General features: G+C 42.8%; 1 protein-coding gene across 1 annotated transcript in view; it reads left to right on the forward strand.

Moving 5' to 3' along the window:
- FRMD4A (FERM domain containing 4A) overlaps positions 1 to 20,261 on the forward strand; it is a 257,212-nt gene that overhangs the window by 221,431 nt on the left and 15,520 nt on the right. Inside the window, exons 14-16 of the mRNA XM_048501600.1 lie at positions 7,037 to 7,170; positions 16,108 to 16,230; positions 19,141 to 19,369. Coding sequence (XP_048357557.1) covers positions 7,037 to 7,170; positions 16,108 to 16,230; positions 19,141 to 19,369 — 486 coding nt within the window. The remainder of the gene's footprint in view (positions 1 to 7,036; positions 7,171 to 16,107; positions 16,231 to 19,140; positions 19,370 to 20,261) is intronic.

Consider the following 20,261-nt stretch of genomic DNA (forward strand, 5'->3'; position numbering starts at 1 on the left):
CCCTGTGGGCAAGTACATGCTTATTGGCTCCAGATGCCTCTCCCACTTGTAGCAAAATCACAGTCAGGGGAAGGCATTTCTCATGCTGTATCATTTGGAAGTTGGAAGAGGACGTGCTCTGGGAAGTTCTGAGCACAGCAGCCTCCACTGGATCTTGCTTGTTTGTTGTCCTCTCCATTCAGCAACTGGAAGAATAGCATGACAGCTTTGAAGGTACCAAAAGGAGCACAGTAAGAGACACTGTTGGGGTGGGCAAATTATTATTGCTGACCATGATTTTGCAGATGACAACATCCCAGATCAGCTTGTTGTTCCAAGGAAGTAAAATCCGCATCATTAATACACTGCCTTCCCTGCCTGAAGCTGAATGTCTTGGTAATTAGGGTAAAGGAACAAATACAGTTGTTACAGATTCCAGAGTAACCACAAGGGGGAAAGTGCTTACATTCTGGAAATGCTCTGTGCCCTGAAGAGGTTTCAGGTAGCACATTCTGCAGAGTGTGCTAACAGGCAACTGGCTTGCCTACCAAAATGTAACTATTCCAGTTGACTAACTGACATATACTGCCTTCTTGTCACATCATGTGATAGGGGCAATGGGGGAGCCAAGCTCCAGCAGCACAGCCAGGTGATGTTTAAGTAAGATGAGTCAAGGAAATGGGGGAAATGGCCAAGCCCCCTGGTGGTTGAAAAGGAAAGAACAGATTGACCTTTTCTACCAAACCTACAAGAGTCAAAACAAGAAAACGGGAGTGTGTAATTGTGAAGAAACCCCTACAAAAATCAAAACAAAAAGTGTATTATCTTGAAGAGGTCTGTGGTGGAAGTCAGGTACCAACAATGTTAGGGTGACAATTTGCAGTGGTTTGACTCTACTTTGAATGACCAGGCTGTGAGTGTAACAGTTTAAGGTTTGCTTAATATTAATGATAAAACATCATTAAGGATCATCCTATATGAAAAGCACCTATCAGATGGTTGCATTAAAAGTCACCAAGTTTACCAATTTGCCATTAAGAGTGATGGTAAAAATCAACCCATTTGTGAAGCATGATTCTGTATAGAAAGGGCTCCCCACCTGCTGACAGAGAGGCCCCCTCTTGGGAAGGAGGTAGCCTGTGACTGCAGCTCAGTGGCTGGAGGCTCAGGTGGGCACCACAGCCAGCCTCCCAGCCTCCCAGGGAGGCCCGAGAATGTAGGAGGGCCTGCAGCCACGTGGCCCACCTGAGCAGCACAGAGGAAGCCGCCTCGCACCAACTGGGTCCTGCAAGGACCCAACCAACAGCCAGTACACACACACACACACACACACACACACACACACACACACACACACACACACACACACACACACGTGATCAAATGGCGTGCGCCACTGATGAGGGGCAAATTCTGTCCCCATCTTTACCCTGTGCTGGTCTGCAATGGGCCTTTTTGCAATCCATGGAGTTCTTCACCCTTCCCCATAGTTGAAACAACAAACATTTCACAGCATCAGTTTTAAATGGCAGGTTCTTCCATAAGCACACTTAAAATATGACGTACAGATGGGCATCTCCAAGTGCTTAGTAATGTATTCTGGGCACATATCAAGGAACCATGACTGGAGGAGAGATATATGATGTGTATCCATGGCATATTTGCAGGCACATGCTCCTTTCCTACAATATTTTGGGACAGCTCACAGCTGACCAGGAGTTGCCTATGCTGCAGAAAATGTGTTTTCCAGGGCTGGTCTTACTGTTACCTGCTTGAGTGCAAGACTGATGCCAAAGCACATTAAGACATTGTTTTTTTGTAACAAAAAATCAGTAGCCAAACTGACAATATGTATGTAGGCTAGACAGATTGTGTGCTTGTGAAGCGCTAACACCTTGATAGTTTGAACAGCTGCTTTATTTAATGAAATGTATACCCCTACATACCAGGGCATGTACCAGGGGCTTATCAAGACATTGCCTGCAGTGCATATTGCTGAGCTAATTGTTTGGCTTTGGCGTGTCTCTCCTGGACATCCTTGCCCCATGAAGTGTCAAATACAAACTACAGCATAAGTGGAACAGAATAGTGAAAAGAATGTGTGCAGGCCCTTCCCCATGTGCTTATTGCAAATGCACTTGTACACCTGTCAAAAGCTCTCTCTTTTTTTTAAGAGCACCAGTGCCTCATTGCCGTAATGATGTTATGCGGCTGTGACAGATGGATACAATCCGTGAATAGAGAGAGAATAAAGAATGACTGAGAGTCTCTTGAAAAATCTACAGAGCTGTAAATGCAGAGATGTAGCCTAAACCACTAGGGGGGAAACAATGGAATTACATCCCTAAAGTCTCATGCAAGTCCTGCCCTTCTAATTAATATTTTGGCTTTTCTGTGTTTCTATTTATTAAACATCTTTCTTCACCCTGTTGAGTTACATGGCCTCTAATTTCCAACTCCCACGGAGCTAAATTTCTTTATGGTTCTTTGTTGATTATTTTTGAACTCACAAATGCTTATCAGTTATTTTTGTGGCTTTTATTATCTCAATCCCTTCTCCTTAAGAAAACAATTTTAAGAATTAAATTGGATGTTCTGTTACTACATGCTCAAGGAGTACTCAGCATAGACTAGAAGTTACAGAAAATGCATAGCAGCTGTCAAAAATGGCAGCCCTATGTTTCCTTCTCCTTTCCTTATCCCAAAGGCATACAAATACAAAATGTATGAAATAATGTTACCATGCTCATAGTAATAGTGAAACGGGAGCAAGGAAACCAAGAACACAATGGTGTCACAGTGAACATTTCAAGGCATTACCAGAGAAGAGAAAGGCAGAAAGTAGAGGACTGTTGTTTTGGGTGACAGCCAGTGGTGGAATTCATCAGGTTCGCACCAATTCGGCAGAACTGGTTGGTAAAATGCTGCTTGTAAACAACCAGTTGTTAAATTATTTGAATCCCACCACTGGTGACAGCCATTACTTCTCTGTATCATCTGGTTCCACTCATGGAGTACGTGAATACAAGGCAGGAGGATTTAGCCAGAATTAGTGACAGGACAAGTCAGTTAATCTAAAGTTCATCAAGGCAAATTCTTTTTTGGGACTAGTGGGCTTTTTTCTCCTTGCTGGAAAATGTTCATTAAGAAGTTTGTATTGGTTCACATATTGCAATATGCAGTCTGTACACAAAGTGAAATTAATCAGTGAGCCCCATGTTCAAGCCCCTCCCCACAAAATTTTGGAATGTCACTTGGGATTGGGTGCCTATGCATGTGTGTCCACTCACTACAAAGAAGGATAGCATGTTGGCAGAGTATACCTGCAGTTATGTAATAATTACTAGCAGTTAAATCCACTGTGGTACATAATACAGTGGACTCTAAGTAGGACTGGGGGTGGGGGGAACACTGGGTGGGCCTCCTGTCTTTCTTCCTCCCCTTGGGCCCCCCATGCTGGTCCAGGTGGGAGGGTGACTTGCCTCTGCTACTCTACTGGACCCTGTTTCTTCTCTAGAACCCGTAGTGATTGGCTACGGTAAGTGAGTCATCGCCACACATTCTAAAGCTTAGCAAATTATGTTTTAGGATTACTTATTAAGCCCGTGAATTGACCACACCCACCCATTCTGCACAGTTTTAGCCAGTGATGGGATCCAAAAATTTTAGTAACAGGTTCCCATGGTGGTGGGATTCAAACTGTGATGTAGCGCCAATGGGGCTGGGCGGGGCACGACGGGGGCATGGCCGGGCATTCCGGGGCAGGGCTGTGGCAAGGACGCAGCCACTGCACTGGTCCTTGGGCAGGAAACGAATGCACGCAGGCACAGGCTGCCACGCACGCCGGTGCACCTCCTGCTAGACTGCTTCAAGTTCTGCGCGCTACTGCTGAGAGGAGGGGCATAACTAAGGCAAAAATCACGTGGTAAAATCACCAATTAGTAACCCCCTCTTGGCACACACAAATAATTAGTAACCTACTCTCGGGAACCTGTGAGAACCTGCTGGATCCCACCTCTGGTTTTAGCATTTCAGGCTCTGGTCAGGTCCAGGGGAGACCCCAAGCAGGCTTGTTAAAGTTGAATGCAGGCTTTTTCCTGAGAACTAAATGAAAATTTTAATACGGATTTGGAGGGAGACTTCTGGGGTAGGGGGGGTGAAAGCTTTGCACAGCTTTATTTTCACACACGAATGTGGCAGGCTGCCCCCAGAAATTTCTAACCAAGGCAGTTTGTGTGCAACTCCACATTAGTCATACTTAAATCTCAGCATGGACGAAAGGATGCAGTAAAATTTGGTCATGGCTAACTTTCATTAAATCCCACCTGCTGTGTGTTTATTTTATGAGGTGACATCCCCCACAGACACACATGCATGTTGCTAGTAATCAGTGTCATGGTGGAAAGGCTTCCATTTCCAGTCCTTCCCTGTAAATATGCTAGCTCTCATTTTGACATTCAGAATAGTATTTTCTCCTCAGTGTTATTGGACAGCTGGTGTTTTCTCATTGCCACATCTGTAGACATGAACTTCCTGTTGCTCTCCACATTTCACTCAAACAGCAAGCTTGTCCAGTCACCAAGGCAGCTAATGAGGAACATTCTTCTATCAGGATATAGACGTGCATATCCTGTGCTAAGTCATTCCAGATGGGCTCTAAGCCATTATGTTGGCTGTTTTCTGGGGAGGATATCCTTTGTGTTAGTCCAGGAGGAGAGATAGGGGCTGTTTGCAGTCACTTTCTGTTGTTTGCTGACCTCCTGAGGCAGTGAATCATGACAGGCTTTTAGCACGAGGGACCCTGAAGTGCACCTTGTCTCTCAGTCTGGGCTCCTTAGAGAATGTTCCGGGTGACCCGCTTTTGGCTGAGAGTCTGATGCTGGCAGCCAGGCAAAGGAACACTACACAAATAACAGCTGTGCATGGATATAAATTGTTTATGGCATTAGACATGTGGGAAATAAACCAAAAATGCATTAAAGAGGCTAGGCTGCATTACACATCTGGACACCAGTGATGTCCAGTTATATCACTGGTGCTGAGATTTCCCCCTCCTTTCATTCAGCTTTGGGCTGTTTTCTTCTAAAAGCATTCTATGGAGTCTTTCTTTCACCTGCTGTGGTTGCCTCTGGCCTCCCCATTCCTTTCTCACAGGATCATTTTGCAAGTACTTTTTTCAGTACTAGCAAAGGACCAGCCTCATCTTAGAAAATGCTGTATATCTGAGAGTGAGAATGGTGGTGACTGTTTGTGCTCAGGGGCATACATCAGCAAAATAAACCTGTTTTTGAGAAAGCTGGTGGTACCCGACAGCCTATGAAGTCTAGTATTATGAGGTAAGCAAAAGTTCTCATCTGCTCCATCTTCACAGACCCCCCTCCTTTACCTGGGGCTCACATGTACCTCCCAGCTAAGAACTGGTTTTAGAATACAGGGAAGGAGAAGACAGAACGTTGTTTCTGTCTTCAACTGTAGCTTTAGAGTTCTCCCTCAGGAAATTATTTCCTCTGCCATTCTGAGCTCTCAGCTTCTTCACATATTATAAAGTTCAGCATGGACTTTGAACAGCTGTGCTCCATGCAAATAATTTATCCTCAGACACACAGGGGTCTAATTCTATGGCTTCCAAAGAGAAGGGGCTTAGGCTTCTCCATGCTCCCATAGGGTTTTCTTGTCCTGAAATGGTTCTAGAGAGTTATTGTTTGGCTGCTGGGAAGACTCAAAAATACTACTTTTCAAGTAGAGCATAGTGGCTCGCCACTATTGGGAATATGGGGGGAATCTCACTGAAGTAAAGATAAATACATCTTTTCAGGCCTCTCCCTTCCTCCCGTCTGATGTCTTCTATTTGGATGTTTTAAATACTTTCCAAGCAGAGATTCAAGTTCATGACCAACCCAGAAGCATGATGTGGAACTTTTTCAACAGGGTTATGCATTAAGAGAAGGTTTCACCTGCAGAATATTTGCTGACTGTATATTTATAGTTCTGTCCCATTGTTTTCCACTGTTGTCCAATAAGAATTTCACATTGTCATGCTGCTCTGATTATCCAGAATCTTGTTTGCAGAATGAATCCCTACATTGTCTTGAGCTTAAATTAGTTAACAGAGTGAGCTTCCTAAAATCAAAAATTATGTACACATAGATAGGCGTTGTAATGGAGGGGAGGGGGGTGGGAGAAGCCCTAGACACAATTTCCCTGTTTCTCCCTCTTCCCCCTTTCTCTTCCTTTCCCCTGTTTCTTTCTTCCCCCATTCTCTCTTCCCCCTTTCCCCCTTTCTCTCTCTCTTCCCCCTTTCCTTCTTTCCTTCCATTGTTCCCACAGTGTGTAGGTATGTCTGTCTGTCTTGCCCTCCGTGTACACATATTTATTTACTTATTTGCAGTTATTCCCCACCCTTTACCACAGTCTCAGGGCAGGCTACAATAAAAACTATAAACATCTAATACAATAGTGATAAAATCACAATAAAACTCCAACCTAAAAAACCCCAAACAATCTAAAATCTCAATCTCTACCCACAAAACAGGGATGGGTGTAAAAAATACCTTGGGGACCCCCTTCCCAGTGTGGGGAGTCAGCCATATGCCCAGGTGAAGAGGACGGTCTTTGCCAGGCACCAAAAACTTCAAGAGTGTGAGCATACATCAGGTGTTTGTGACCAGATGGATGGTGAAATGGCTCAGAGAGTGGGGAGCATCGAGACTGTAAGGTTGGCTGAAGGGACACATGAGAAGAGTCAACAGTCTTGGCCAGGAACTCAGGATGGTGATTTGGATGCTTTCTCAGATTTCCCAGCTTTGTACAGTTGTAAAGTTACAGGGGAGATTAATGATGTTGGAAGAGTTTTATTGTCCAATAAAATGACTTGCTTCACTCAGTGATCCAACCTCCTTCTGTTTGTATACACATTAGGGACTTGTCATAAACTGCGTAACCCCATACCTGTTTCTTTTCATTGTCTGGTTCCTTTTCTAGAGGTCCGAATCCTCCAGACTGGTTAATGCTGCAGATGGTGTTCAGCTGGCCTAATGATATCATTGTTTACTGACAGGTTCCCAAGAATCAGATAGCTCTCAGTCTGCCAAAAAAGACATGCTGGCTGCCTTGAAGTCCAGGCAAGAAGCTCTGGAGGAGACGCTGCGCCAGCGCCTGGAGGAGCTCAAGAAACTCTGCCTCCGAGAAGCGGTAGGTCGTGGTAGGGAGCCTTTGAGAGCCCTCGGAAATCATTTGTCAGTTCCGGTTACAAAGCAAACTGTAGATTACATAGAAAGGTACTCACTATCTTACCAAGCTCCCTTTTGCAAAACGAAAGGAGCAGCAATTCCACAAACATCTAGAACACCCACTTCGGTCAGAGGGAATTTTGAACTATTAATAGAGTCTTAGAATATTTTGCCTTTCAAGTTCTGCATCTGAGTTCTGAACTCTGCAAAATAAAATGTACATTCCAATATGGGTTGGGCTATTTCCAGTGCTGGCATTTTTTGTCAAAGTACAAACAGGTAACTTTTCACTTTAGCATCACTTTAATAACCAGATCAAATCTGTAACTGCTGCAAAGAGACTTGATTAAGTTTATGTATTATGCTGGGAGCATGGCTGCAACCAGAATAACCAGTGGCATAGGCTTTTCTTCAAATGGCTGCGTGCTTATAAGAATTTCGAAAGAGTCCTGCTGGATCAGGTATATGGTCTACCTAGTCAAGCATCCTTTTCACACTGTTGCCAGCCAGTTACCAACGAGGGCCAGGAGACAGGTCTTAGAGAACAGGGCCCTTTCTGGTGCTGCTTCCCATACTGTTATTCAGAGGATTACTGCCTTTAAATATAGAGGTTCCCTTTACTTGCCATAGCAGCTGGTAACCATTGCTGGAGCTGCCCTCCATGAATCTGTCTAACTCCCTTTAAAGCCATCTGTGCACCTGGCCATCACTACTGCTATTGGCAGCAAATTATGCAGGGGCCTGTATAATTTCAACCATTTATTTATTCATTCATTCATTCATTCATTCATTCATTCATTCATTCATTCATTCATTCATTCATTTATTTATTTATAATTGGTTTTATATACGCCCCTCCCATGAAGGGCTCTGGGCGGTGAACAACACAATAAAACAATAGTTACAATAAAACCCCATTAAAACAGCAAGCAATAGTGCTACATTGGCATCCAGTCGTAAAAACAGAACTTCATAGATCCACCCTGGAAAATAAAACAGAGAAGTGAAGAACCCAGAATGTAAGGGAAAGGAGGGGGAAAGGGGAGGGAAAAGGAGAGAGGGGCATCAGCGGCCGGCCCCTCCAAACGCCCGGTGGAACAATTCGGTCTTACAGGCCCTGCGGAACTCTCCAAGATCCCGCAGGGCCCGGATAGCTGGTGGTAGCGTGTTCCACCAAGCAGGGGCCAGGGCTGTAAAAAAGCCCTGGCCCGAATGAGAGGCCAGCCGCGCGATCATCGAGGGGCCAGGGACCACCAGTAAATTGGCCTCTAATGAACGTAGAGGCCGTGTAGGGACATAAGGGGTAAGACGGTCCTGAAGGGTACGAAGGTCCCAGGTCAGCGTATAGGCCTTAAAGGTAAGCACTCCATACCTTATATGAATGATTCGGAACTCAACTGGAAGCCAGTGCAGGCGGCGCAAGAAAGCACAGGTTGAATATGTTCTCTAAAGGCACCACCTGTGAGAACACGCTGATCGCCTTATGCTGGACCAGCTTCAGCTTCCGAAGCAGACGTGAAGGGGAGGAACCCGCATAGAAGCGAAGTTACAATGGCCAGTCTAACCTAGAGGTGGGAACGTTGCATGGATCACAGTGGCGAGGTCACGCCTGGGAGAGTGAAAGTGCAGCCAACACGGGCCCGGGCCTGTCGAAGATGGAAAACGCATACCCGGGTTATATGGGCCACCTGGGTCTCCATTGAAAGAGACGAATCAGGTGGACCCCAGGCTGCTAACGAGGAGGCCGGGTGCCAATAAAGCCCCTCCCACCTTCCGGGCGGTTGGAAATCCCCACCTCTCCCCTGCGGCCCAGCCAGAGGATCTCCGTCTTTGATGGATTCAGTTTTAACCTGCTCTGTTGTAACCATCCAGCAACCGCCTCCAAACAGTGCTGTAGAGCTGCTGGGGCGATGACTGCCCCCCCCTCCATCAACAGAATGAGCTGAGTGTCATCAGCGTACTGGTGACAGATCAGCCCAAAGCTCCGCACCAACTGAGCAAGGGGTCGCATGTAGATGTTAAACAACAGCGGGGACAACAGCGGGGACAACATTCCAGAAACATATTTCATTTTCCCAGGGGTATCTGGGGATGGCAAAAATTAACCCAAGCAACAGGTATTGGTACTGGCAGGGGTCATACTGGAGTTGCAATGCCAGCTATGCTATCATCACAATGTCTCATTTAAACCTTTGTTTGGATGCCCATTGTGCCATTGTGGTTTTTTTTACTACTTGAAAGTTCTACTTCCTTGTCAGTTCCTCAACAGCAAGTTCTAAATCACAGTTGTTTCACAACAGTTTCATGTTGAGTTGACAATTCGTTGTTAAAAGTTACTATACTGCATCGTTTTTCATTATTTCCACCAACTCTGAAATTCCACAGCCAATCAACTATTCAGAGCACATAGGTAATTGCTGTGCCTTCCTACATCCACTGCTAGATTTGAGTTCAATAGCACCTTAGAGACCTGTTGGTCTCTGAGTTGCTACTGCACTTGAATGTAGCTCTTCTATTGCAGACCAACACAACTGATCCCATTGCTGCTTCCTTTAATGAGTCCTGTTCAGCACACACAATAAATACTACAGGAGTCTTTTTGTCTTCTGTTCAGCAGAATCCCCCATAGGGTACAATATAACTCTCCCACCCCAGATATGTAGACAAGTGCATAGTATTAATTCCAAAAGTCCAGCCAAATTCAATACTTGCAGAAAAACCGAATTCCTGTGTCGGATTAATGTTTATTGCAACATGAAGTTTCATAGGAGAATATCTGCTTCATTGGAGATCCACTTTGTGGATTTGTCAGTCCAGATGCAATTTCATATTGTATAAAGTGGAATAAGCTGGTGAGTGGACTGGTGTTTGATGGCCATATGTAGTCATTGCTCAAGTGTTGTCTTCACAAGCCATGGATTACTTGGGACACATAAGAGCAAGAAATCAGGCCTACAGTTGCCAAAGCCATGGTTTGTGCCTAGATCGGTAAAAGCAGATAGCCAGTGTTTGGAGTCATGATTGATTGTAACTAATTTGGGACTTTTCTTCAGTGTACCACCTGCGTATTTAATTTGGCATTGGGTGATTCAGACACAAATGCCCCTGTAAACTGTGCACACTATGGGGGTTTCCAAACCTGCATCAGGTACCTGAAGCAGGCTGGTTAGTTCAACTCATAAATCTCACAGAATCTTAACTATGTCCTACATATCTCCAATGGGGCTTCCCATGTGTAGGCCTGTTCACCTCCCATTTCAATAGGAAATGTGCCAGTTTTGCTCTGCAGTTTCCAACCTGGACTCCATTAGGAATCCCTTCCAAATTTCTTGGGGGGGGGGGGGTTGCTTTACACTTTCCCACATATCCCCTTCTAATCAGGGTAATCACCAAGCTCAAGACAGAGCATACCAAGTATATCTTGGTAGCTGCTTGATAGCAGGGTAATCACCCCAATCTCCACACTAGTACCTCTGTGGACTCTTTCCCTTGTTTTATTTTCTTTAATGAACCAATGGCTACCTGAGATTGAATCTTTTGAGTCAATGGCTACTTGAGATTTATCCACCATGTCCCTTAAGACTGTTTCTTACTCGTTGTCACAACATCTCACATAGTGAGTATGCTATGGACTCTGCACTATCCACCTGCTTTTACCAAATTTCATGGTGACGAGGTCATCCTTCAGCCAAGCTTGGACTTCCTCCCCAAAATAGAGTTTTCATATGTCCAAGGACATTGTTCTCCTGGGGTTCTCCCACACTTGCCCAACAGAATGCATTTTATCCTCACTTGACGTGAGAACTTTACTTTCTAATTTGTATCACATTGAGGACTTCTGCAAAGATGACCACTTGTTTGTGTATTTCTCTAGTTCAAACAAGGAGCTTGCAGAGTTTCTGATTAAATTTGCTTACACTCTAACAAAGATCATCTTCCTTTCCTGGTTAAGACACATTCCACTATAGGACAGGCTTGCTCAGTTGCTTTTCTTGGTCAAGTGACCGCAGAAAACATCAACAGAGTAGTAGCACAATCCTTGCCTTCAGCCTTCATAAACCATTACTTCATTGACATAGACTCCAAGAGTGACAGTTGTGGGGAAAGCAGTACTGCAGTCATTGTTTCTCTGAATAGCTCACATTCACCACCTTGGTAAGTGAATGTGCTATTCTCCATGTGTTACTGCACAGAATCCACAAAGATGAAAACAAGGTTGCACTTACCAGTAACAAGGATGAAAACTGTTGTTTACCGAGTGGTCTTCTGTGCAGGCATACTTCCCTGCTTCCTTTCCCTGCAGTGGGCTTCTCTGCTGGGAAACGTATCTTATCCGTGGTGGTAAAGGGAGGACTGCAAGAGGAGCCTCCATCATGTGCCAGTTTTTATGGGAAATGTTGGTGTTCACCATTGGGAAGGGGGAGCTCTCCAAGCACCTTAGAAAGCTCTGGAAAACTTTGGAACTTTTATCTGTGTGGCTGGCCTGCGTGTGTGTTGTCCCATGTGTCCCTGCACTGAAGACAACTTGATGAACAATAGCTATAAGTAAATCAAGCCTTGATTGACATGATGTCACTTATAGGTTTTCCCTTGAAGTGATTTCATGAGGCATGCATTGTTGATGTTGTTTCTAATTTTTTTTCTGCCCCAATGGTGAACAGAATGCATTGCTGGCAGACCTCCTGCCATTGTAGAAGATCTGGTAACACTATTTTATGTTTTTTTATGAAACCAGATCACTGAAAACTTGTCTTTTAGACTACTAGGCTCTCATTTAGCCTGGACTGGCTTCAGATTGATCATCGTGACCATAAACCCTTCTCAGTTTGTGAAAATGACACAGTCAAACACCAGTTTTTTTTATAACAAGGGAAATTTTCACATCAACCACACCATCAATTCATATACAGACAAGTGGAAAAATTGCTAGGCTTTTATTTAGTATGGTTATTATTGAAGTGGTATGTACCATGCACTAAACAAATCTTCAATATTCTATGACTAAATTTTGCTTTAAAAAGAACTGAATTTTGAAATTTGAATCATTTACATCAATCGGGTAGGTTTGCATAATTTGTTTAGTAGTTTATCTAGAATGGATAATTTTGTTGTTGCTACTGAGCATTAAAAAGGAGCTATGAAAAAACTCAGACTCAATGCACTATAAATCTAAGTTAACCACATCTTTGGTTTCTGAACTGTGCCAGACATTGCTCCCATGAGGGCTAGAAACTTGTGTCTGGAAATATTCATTCAAATGCTGCATCCGCTAACTCATGTCACACAGTTTCTGTACTTTTGAAGTCAACGTATCTAGATCATTTTAATCATGCTTTTCTTCCAAAGAATTCGGAGTAGAATACATTTTCTGTCCTTCATTTCATTGTAACTTCCTTGTAAAGGGGACTGGATTGAGGGAGAATGATCCAAGATTACCCAGTGAATTCTGATAGCAGACAGGGGTTCTGAAACTGGGTCTCCCCACGCCCAGTTACAACAACCACACTGGCTATAGTTTTGCAGTCTACACACAGTCCAGCCTACTTGTTACTATAAAAGCCAACGTTCTGTTTTTGCCATAAATTCCTAACCCCAGTAAGGACATGCATTGAAAAGCAGCTTTCCAACCAAAAATGTCAAGAAAGAAGAGAGCCCTTCTTCCTCACATGAGAAACAGCTCTTTTGTTAGCCCGTTTGCCTGTGTGGTGGAGGGTTAAGAGGTCAGGTCAGTCCCCCAAGTCCTGCTTAACTGATTTCAGTCAACTCATCTGGGTAATGTGTAAAAGAATTCAGTCATTGTCTTCTGGCTGGGTTTTATACTTCTCCTCTTCTCAGGCTCCCATAAATCACTGTTTGTTTATTTCCCTGTGGGGATTGCTGGCTAATGGAAGCTGGCAGGCTCAGAGAAGGAAATGAATTAAAAGCATTGGTGTAACCAAACTCAGCTTGGCCACTCACTCATTTGCAAGAGTAGTATCAAATGTCTGCAGGTTTGGATACTTGTTATTTCAGCTTGTTACAGGAGCCAAACTGCTAAAGTATGGCTTTTTTTCTGTTTTAGGAAGAGAACACAGTAGCCTGTGCAGCACTTCTTTCTTTAGGAAACAGCAGGCCTCGGGACATCTTAGCCACTAGCAATCACAGGCTTCTGAGTAATAATCCATGGGCACTGTGATGAATTAATTTCTTAATCACAAATGTTCATTCATTGCCTTTGGAAAACTGGGGCCCCTCCCCCTGCCCCCCAAACTCAGTTAATTAGTTGGAAATATTTGAAAAAAGCCAAGAATACAGTCCCCTCCTCTTTTTCTGAATGAATTTCAGGTGGCTAGAACAACCCCCTTGCCCTCACAGATTCACACGAAGGAGCTTACAAGTGTTGTGTTGTTATTTAATATAGATGGCCGTATATTCATACAGTGAATAGAGTAGTATGATGCAGTACATATCTGCATGTTGAAGTATAGAGGCATAATTTGACAAATTCCCCTTATAAAACACCCACTATGACATTCTACTTATTACCTGGAATGCCAACTAAATAAATACATTTAGTCAATGACCCAGGCATGTTTTAGCTGATTATTCAATCAATTCAATTTGCACATGGATGAAAACAATAGTTCAGAAGCAAAAGGAAGTTTTGTAACTTTTAGGTCATTATCAAGAAAACCTTAGTGTCAAACTGAGGGCACAGAGAGCAATCCTAAACAGATCCACTTGGGAGTAAATCCCATGTTATTAAATGGGGATTAGTCCCAGGAAAAGTATCCTTAGGATTGTAGCAACTGTGCTGTCATTTTGCAACCAGAATCTCATTGGGTCATATTTGCTGAGTGCAACGTTGTTTCGGGCTGACAACTTTTTTAGCCAATGTGAAGACTGCAAACCCTCCCTCCCTTCTTGCTGATCTCCTAAATAGCAAATGGAGCAGATAATTCAGGGTGGGAGAGCAGTGAAGACCTCAGCTGGGGAAAGTAGTACAGGAAACTGGGAAACGATCCAAATCAGTCTAAACATGTCAGGATTGTAACATGCAAAGACATCCCCTTGCAAGCTGGAATAAATGTATATTTGGAGTACTTAAATATACAGTGGAACCTCGGTTTTTGACAACATCGGTTTTCATCTATTTCGGTTTTCACCGATTGTCGCCAGCCGTTTTTTGAAACTGACAAAATTTGCGTAAATTTGCTGCGTCATTCGCTTTGCAGTTTTCGGTTTCAGTTTTCGCCCATAGTCACCAGACGGATTATCGACAAAAACCAAGGTTCCACTGTACTAGGAATCTTAAACCTGTGTATACCAATGTCCAGATTCAGATCAACATTCAGAAGAATGAGGGGGAAAGACTCTTAAGCAGAAGGGGCTTCATTTTATAAACTGAGAAAGAGACCAAATTTCCCCCTCTGTCAGTAAAAGCTGTACTCCTGCTGGCAGAGGGGCAAAGGCACCAGTGGCCGGCCGCCCTTCAGCTCCACACAGTGGTGAAAGCCAGAAGTCTAGGCCGCCACGGAGTTGCACTGGTGCCCTGATTGAACACCCGTGGGGCAGGGGGGAGGTGAAGCTGATATTAGAGGAGGTGGTGAAGCTGATATTAGACAGCTTCCACCCCGGCTTTGTGCAGGGTCCTGGGCTTACGCTACCTTTCAGTTGGTTTAAGTCCATTAAGCCCTTTGGAAAGCTTTCTGGAGGCAGGTTGGGGGGTTTTTTTCCTTTCTCTCAGTGTCGCTGGAACACCCTCTGGATTGGCCTGCCCATTAACTGAATGTGTGGTAATGGCAAAATTAATGAATTAGGCGAACAAAAGATCAGTTAATGAATTTCAAGATAAATGGCAAGCACATGAGTAGAGAAGAATATATATTAATTATTAATATTTTTCATATATTGTATTGAAAATGCATTAACAAGGGGGAAACACTTCAATGTATTATGGAAAGATTATCTTAATAGATGGATTCAATTTAATATTTCAGAAGTGTTTTTAAAAAATGAAGAATTATGATCGCCACTGCAAGGTTTTTTTAAATTGATTTTATTTCATTATAGTTTACTTTACAATATTGTTTAACATTAGTATTGAGTTCAGTTTAGTATTATGTAGGGTATTTTATTATTTCTGTCGAGAATGTTAGGATAATCACCATTTAGTGCCCATTACTATATTATCATTTAGAGTTCATAACTGTTACCATCATTTATAGTTTATTGCTAATTAGATCACTGTTAATATATCATATATATTTTTCCTTTGTCTTGGAATGCAATTGCAATTGGATTGGATCTTATGTTCTTATGATCTGGTTTTTAATTCTCTTTTCTTTTCCTTTACTCTTTTCTATTCTGTTTATATCTATTAAAAATAAATGATAAAAAACCTGCCAACTATTACCCATTATATTTCTTCCCAAAATACTTTGAATATGTTGTGACTTCATACATTTTAAACTAATACATCCAAATGATCTTTTTTTGTCCAGCGTGGCTATAATTGGTATGGGGCCACCATGGCATGCAAACCCAAGGTGTTTTGCTGAACCCTTACATATGGAACATCAGCTGTTCTATTACTACTTCTGTCGTGCTGTTCTGATTAAAAGGAGTTTAATGGAGACAGCACCACCATGGCACTGTTGGCCATGCTGGTGCACAAATCCCAAAACATACAACTTGATTTCCAGTCCTGCACCAAAAAAGCAGTCCTCAGTAAATCAGTTCATTTAACCCAGAAGTGGAATGTTCCAGTCTGCGTTCTGTACATTTCTCAACCAAGGATGTATAAGATTGGACCGCTGAAATATCATATTTGCAGAATGCTGTTATTTTATCTGTGTACTTTGGTTGCTTATCTAGGTAATTTGGCAGTACATAACCTAATATGTATGCATGTTTACAGGAGCTTACAGGAAAATTGCCAAGGGAATATCCTCTCGACCCTGGGGAAGAACCCCCAGTTGTGCGAAGAAGGATAGGTACTTCCTTTAAGCTGGATGAACATAAAATACTGCCTAAAGGAGAGGTGAGTACTAGCTTTGTTTGGTATGTTGCTCTTTAAAAGTACTCAAATCCAGTTCCTGCCAGGGCTTGAAAAATGGATTGAGTAAATTTCTTACTGAAATTACCCTTTTCATCTCCTAGCTGAATTTTAGTGTATTACTGGCCAATCTTGATTGTTTTACATTACTAGAGTTGCAAAATATCATCTTTGTTTTGGATGTTGGACTAAAGATCATTGGGAACATTGTAAAATCTGGAATTATGGTTCTCCGTCCTCTGTTTATAGTCATGTCATGATATCCCCATGATATCTTCATTATCCAAACTCCAACACAAAACTCATAATCCAGAGAACAGAGATGGATGTCTACATGTTTGCCTCTTTGGGCAAAGAGTGGCTCCCTGAGGGTGTTTCTGGCTGGGGGGAAAACACAGAGGGAAAGCATAAACCCACATTTCCCTCACTCTATGCTCCTATTGGTGGCCCCTCAGGCTAATCACTGAATTTTTAAAAAAAGACTGTTGATCTCCAGCTGCCTGGACTTGTTTGGCCTTTAGTGTCATGGAAGAGATAGAACCACTTTTTTTGTTTATTCTTTGCAGTGGTTCATCTGAGCTTAGCCACTACAAATATAAACTTCTATATTTGCCTTCAGTCACCAGTTTTTTGTTTGCACAGAAACAGGCAGCTCCACAAGCACCCTGTTCACACCCAGAAGTCTGCCATTTGGAGCACATCTAAATGGATCCAAATCTGTAGTTATCCATCACATTTGTATCTTGCCATTGCTGAGTTCAGGGCTGCGTGTACAGGGCTATCCCATTCTTTAGTCCAGGTGAGGTCAGACTGAAAGATGGGGCTGCCAGAAATGTCCTGAGGAAAATTCATGACCAAAAGAGTTTTGAATCTCATTCTTCCCAGTCATTACAGCTCTACATCCCTTATACTCTTTTGGATCAGCCACCAATTATCCGCTGGAGGAGGCAAAAGTGAATGCTGAATGTTTATAGTCTTTAGCTAGTTTGGGTATTTTGTTGGACCTATCCTGTGTTTTTGTACCGCACTCTTCCTCTGAGGAGCTCAGAGAAGCATACCTAGTTCCCTCTTTCTTATTTCCTCACAACAACCCTGTAAGACTAAGTGAAAAAGACTAGTTCACATGAAGCATCTAGTATGCTTCGTGGCTAAGCGAAGGGTTATACTAAAGCCTCTCAGATGCTGTTTCAGCTCTTGAACCATTACACCAAAGCATGCTTGCATTGTTCAAGAAAAGCAACAGTACAATGATCAAGCAGAATTTATATAGTGTTCTGTTAAGAAGCTTTTGAACAACTCCTTTGTTTGCCTAAGTTTGCAATCTTTGCCCTTCCAATTCTTCTTGAATCACAACAGTATCATTGCAAGGGTCCCAACCCCCAGAGAGTTTAAGTTCTTCTTGTGACCCTTTCTGTGGTCAATTCTGTGAACTGTTGCTATGAAAACAATCTGGCAGCAGAAGGGCTGGTCTAACATTTGCAGAAAAAGTGATCATTACTACAAGCTTTATTAGTGTCGTGGCAAATGTATGTATATGCATAAATGTTCGGGGGGGGGGGTTAGGAGGGTGGTTCTCATTTTTCTACAATAAAAAATGGAAAGCTAAGAAGGAGATAGGGAGAGGAGGGGCTGAACCTGGGAGTAAGAAGCAGTTCCTCTGAAAACTGGGCAATAATCATAGAAGCAGGCCTGCTCCTAAAGAAGAGTTACATTCTGTGCATGTTTTAAGGAAGTGTTTCTTACCATAAGCTAAGGACCACCTACCACCCTGCCATCTTAACCATAATAAAAGGCTAAGGGAATGAATGTCCCAATGAGGAACCTTCTGCCAATGGGGGAGCTTTGTGAGTCCATTCCCCTCCATGGAAACTTCCCGAGCCACAAAAGCCCTCCCACTTCCCACCCACCCACAACAGCCAACCTGATCCGTAGGCTGCAGAAGCCCTCCCACTTCCCCACCCCACTCCCAACAGCCAGGCCAGGCCTAAGGCCCATGGTGTCTCTATATTCTGCATTGGGCAGACTTCATCTGGAATACTGTGTCCAGTTCTGGGCACCACAATTCAAGAATGATATTGACAAGCTACAACGGGTCCAGAGGAGGGTGACCAAAATGGTAAAAAGTCTGGAATCATGCTCTACGAGGAGAGACTTAGAGAGCTAGGTATGTTTAATCTGGAGAAGATTAAGAGGTGACATGATAGCTATGTTTAGATATTTGAAGGGATGTCATATTGAAGAGGGAGCAAGCTAGTTTTCTGCTGCTCCAGGAGTAATGGATTCAAGGTACAGAAAAAGAAATTCCACCTAAACATTAGGAAGAAATTCCTGACAGTAAAGGTTGTTCAACAGTGGATTATGCTGCCTCAGAGTGTGGTGGAGTCTTTGAAAGTTTTAAACAAAGTCTGGATGGATAGCTGTCAGGACTGCTTCGATTATGTATTCCTACATGGCAGGGGTTGGACTTGATGGCTCTTGTGGTCTCTTCCAACTTTTTGATTCTATGAAAACTAAAGGCACAAAAATGTATTCTGAAATCAGGGGATAATCTGAAGCAGCACTTTAAGACTATTTTTAGCTTTTTAAAAATAAGGGGAGTGCTCTGACGTCACCAATGATTATATTGGTGACGGAGCACTCTCCCTTGAAAATCTTCATTATTTAAGTCACATATGGAAGAAAATAAACTAACTCTACCATTGTAAAAGTGCAAAGGGTGGTCAGATGTATGGAAGAACCCTGCCCAAACCAATTCCAGTGCTTGTGGATCAACTCCCAAGAAAATCTGGAATAACTCAAGCGTGTGGATAAGATTTCTGTTTTGAACCTGCAAAATTGCCATTCATCTATTTGACTAATGCACTAATACCCAAAAACATATTTCTTGCTGGTCAGGAGGCTGAGTTGGAACGCTTAGAGAGGGAATTCGCCATTCAATCACAGATCACTGAAGCTGCTCGCCGCTTAGCCAGCGACCCAAATGTCAGCAAGAAGCTGAAGAAACAAAGGAAAACCTCCTACCTTAATGCACTGAAGAAACTTCAGGAGATTGAAAATGCTATCAATGAATACCGTATCAAATCTGGAAAGAAGCCAACACAGAGAGCCTCCCTGATCATAGATGGTAAGCATGATTGAGACCTTGCAGGGCTCTGATATCACAGTGGTGCTCATCTGTCACCGGCTCTTTGGCAAGTATGCCAAACGGTTGGTTTCAGGATGAACCAAGTTCCTGTTTCTTATGACTTCCCCCATTTGGGGAAATAAATAGTTTATCATGGGCTCAGGAACCCTCGATCACAACAGAGATGACTTTGTGAGAAACCTGTATGAAAATATCTCGGAGCTGTCTTCCCACCAATTTTATATGAGATGTTGGTTCTCAGAATTCCTTTGATGGAAAGGGCCAGAGCAGGTTTTCCATGGTTCATCTGGAAGACCTTCCAGTGTTCAAGTTGAGGTGTAGGATCCTCTCGAAGACCATTTTTAATTGTTGAGATACTGTTAATAAGAAGTGAACAAATGGATAACAACATGGCAAATTAAAGTGTCATGTGAGGCACAATTTGACTTATATGCTACTGAGATCTGAACTGGCCCATTCGGAAAAGAATATTGTGGTACATAATGAAAACACAGATGTAGTGGGTGGTGTTGGTGAAAAAGATAAAATTTTATGTAAGAATCAATGAATTGAAAACATAATGTCCGGTATTATAATGCTATTATAATAATGCCATCATTAGGCAAGAATAGCTATTTCAACATTCACTGGTTTTTCAATATCCTTCCACTATAATTCCTCAAAATCTGTTCTTGGTAAGATCAATGTGTATCCCATCAGTCTAAGGTCTAGCTGAGAGATTCTATCTGAAGAGAGATGAAATCTGCCAAATCATCCAATATAAAATGGTGATTTGATTTTTTTAAATTGAGGATGCTGAAAGAATGTAACCAGTCTTTGTGTACCCAAACCATAAATCTTTTTGTCAGTTTGCTAGTTATATGTGTGAATA

The sequence above is a fragment of the Sphaerodactylus townsendi genome, linkage group LG06 (assembly GCF_021028975.2).
Source record: "Sphaerodactylus townsendi isolate TG3544 linkage group LG06, MPM_Stown_v2.3, whole genome shotgun sequence".
Classification (NCBI taxonomy): domain Eukaryota; kingdom Metazoa; phylum Chordata; class Lepidosauria; order Squamata; family Sphaerodactylidae; genus Sphaerodactylus; species Sphaerodactylus townsendi.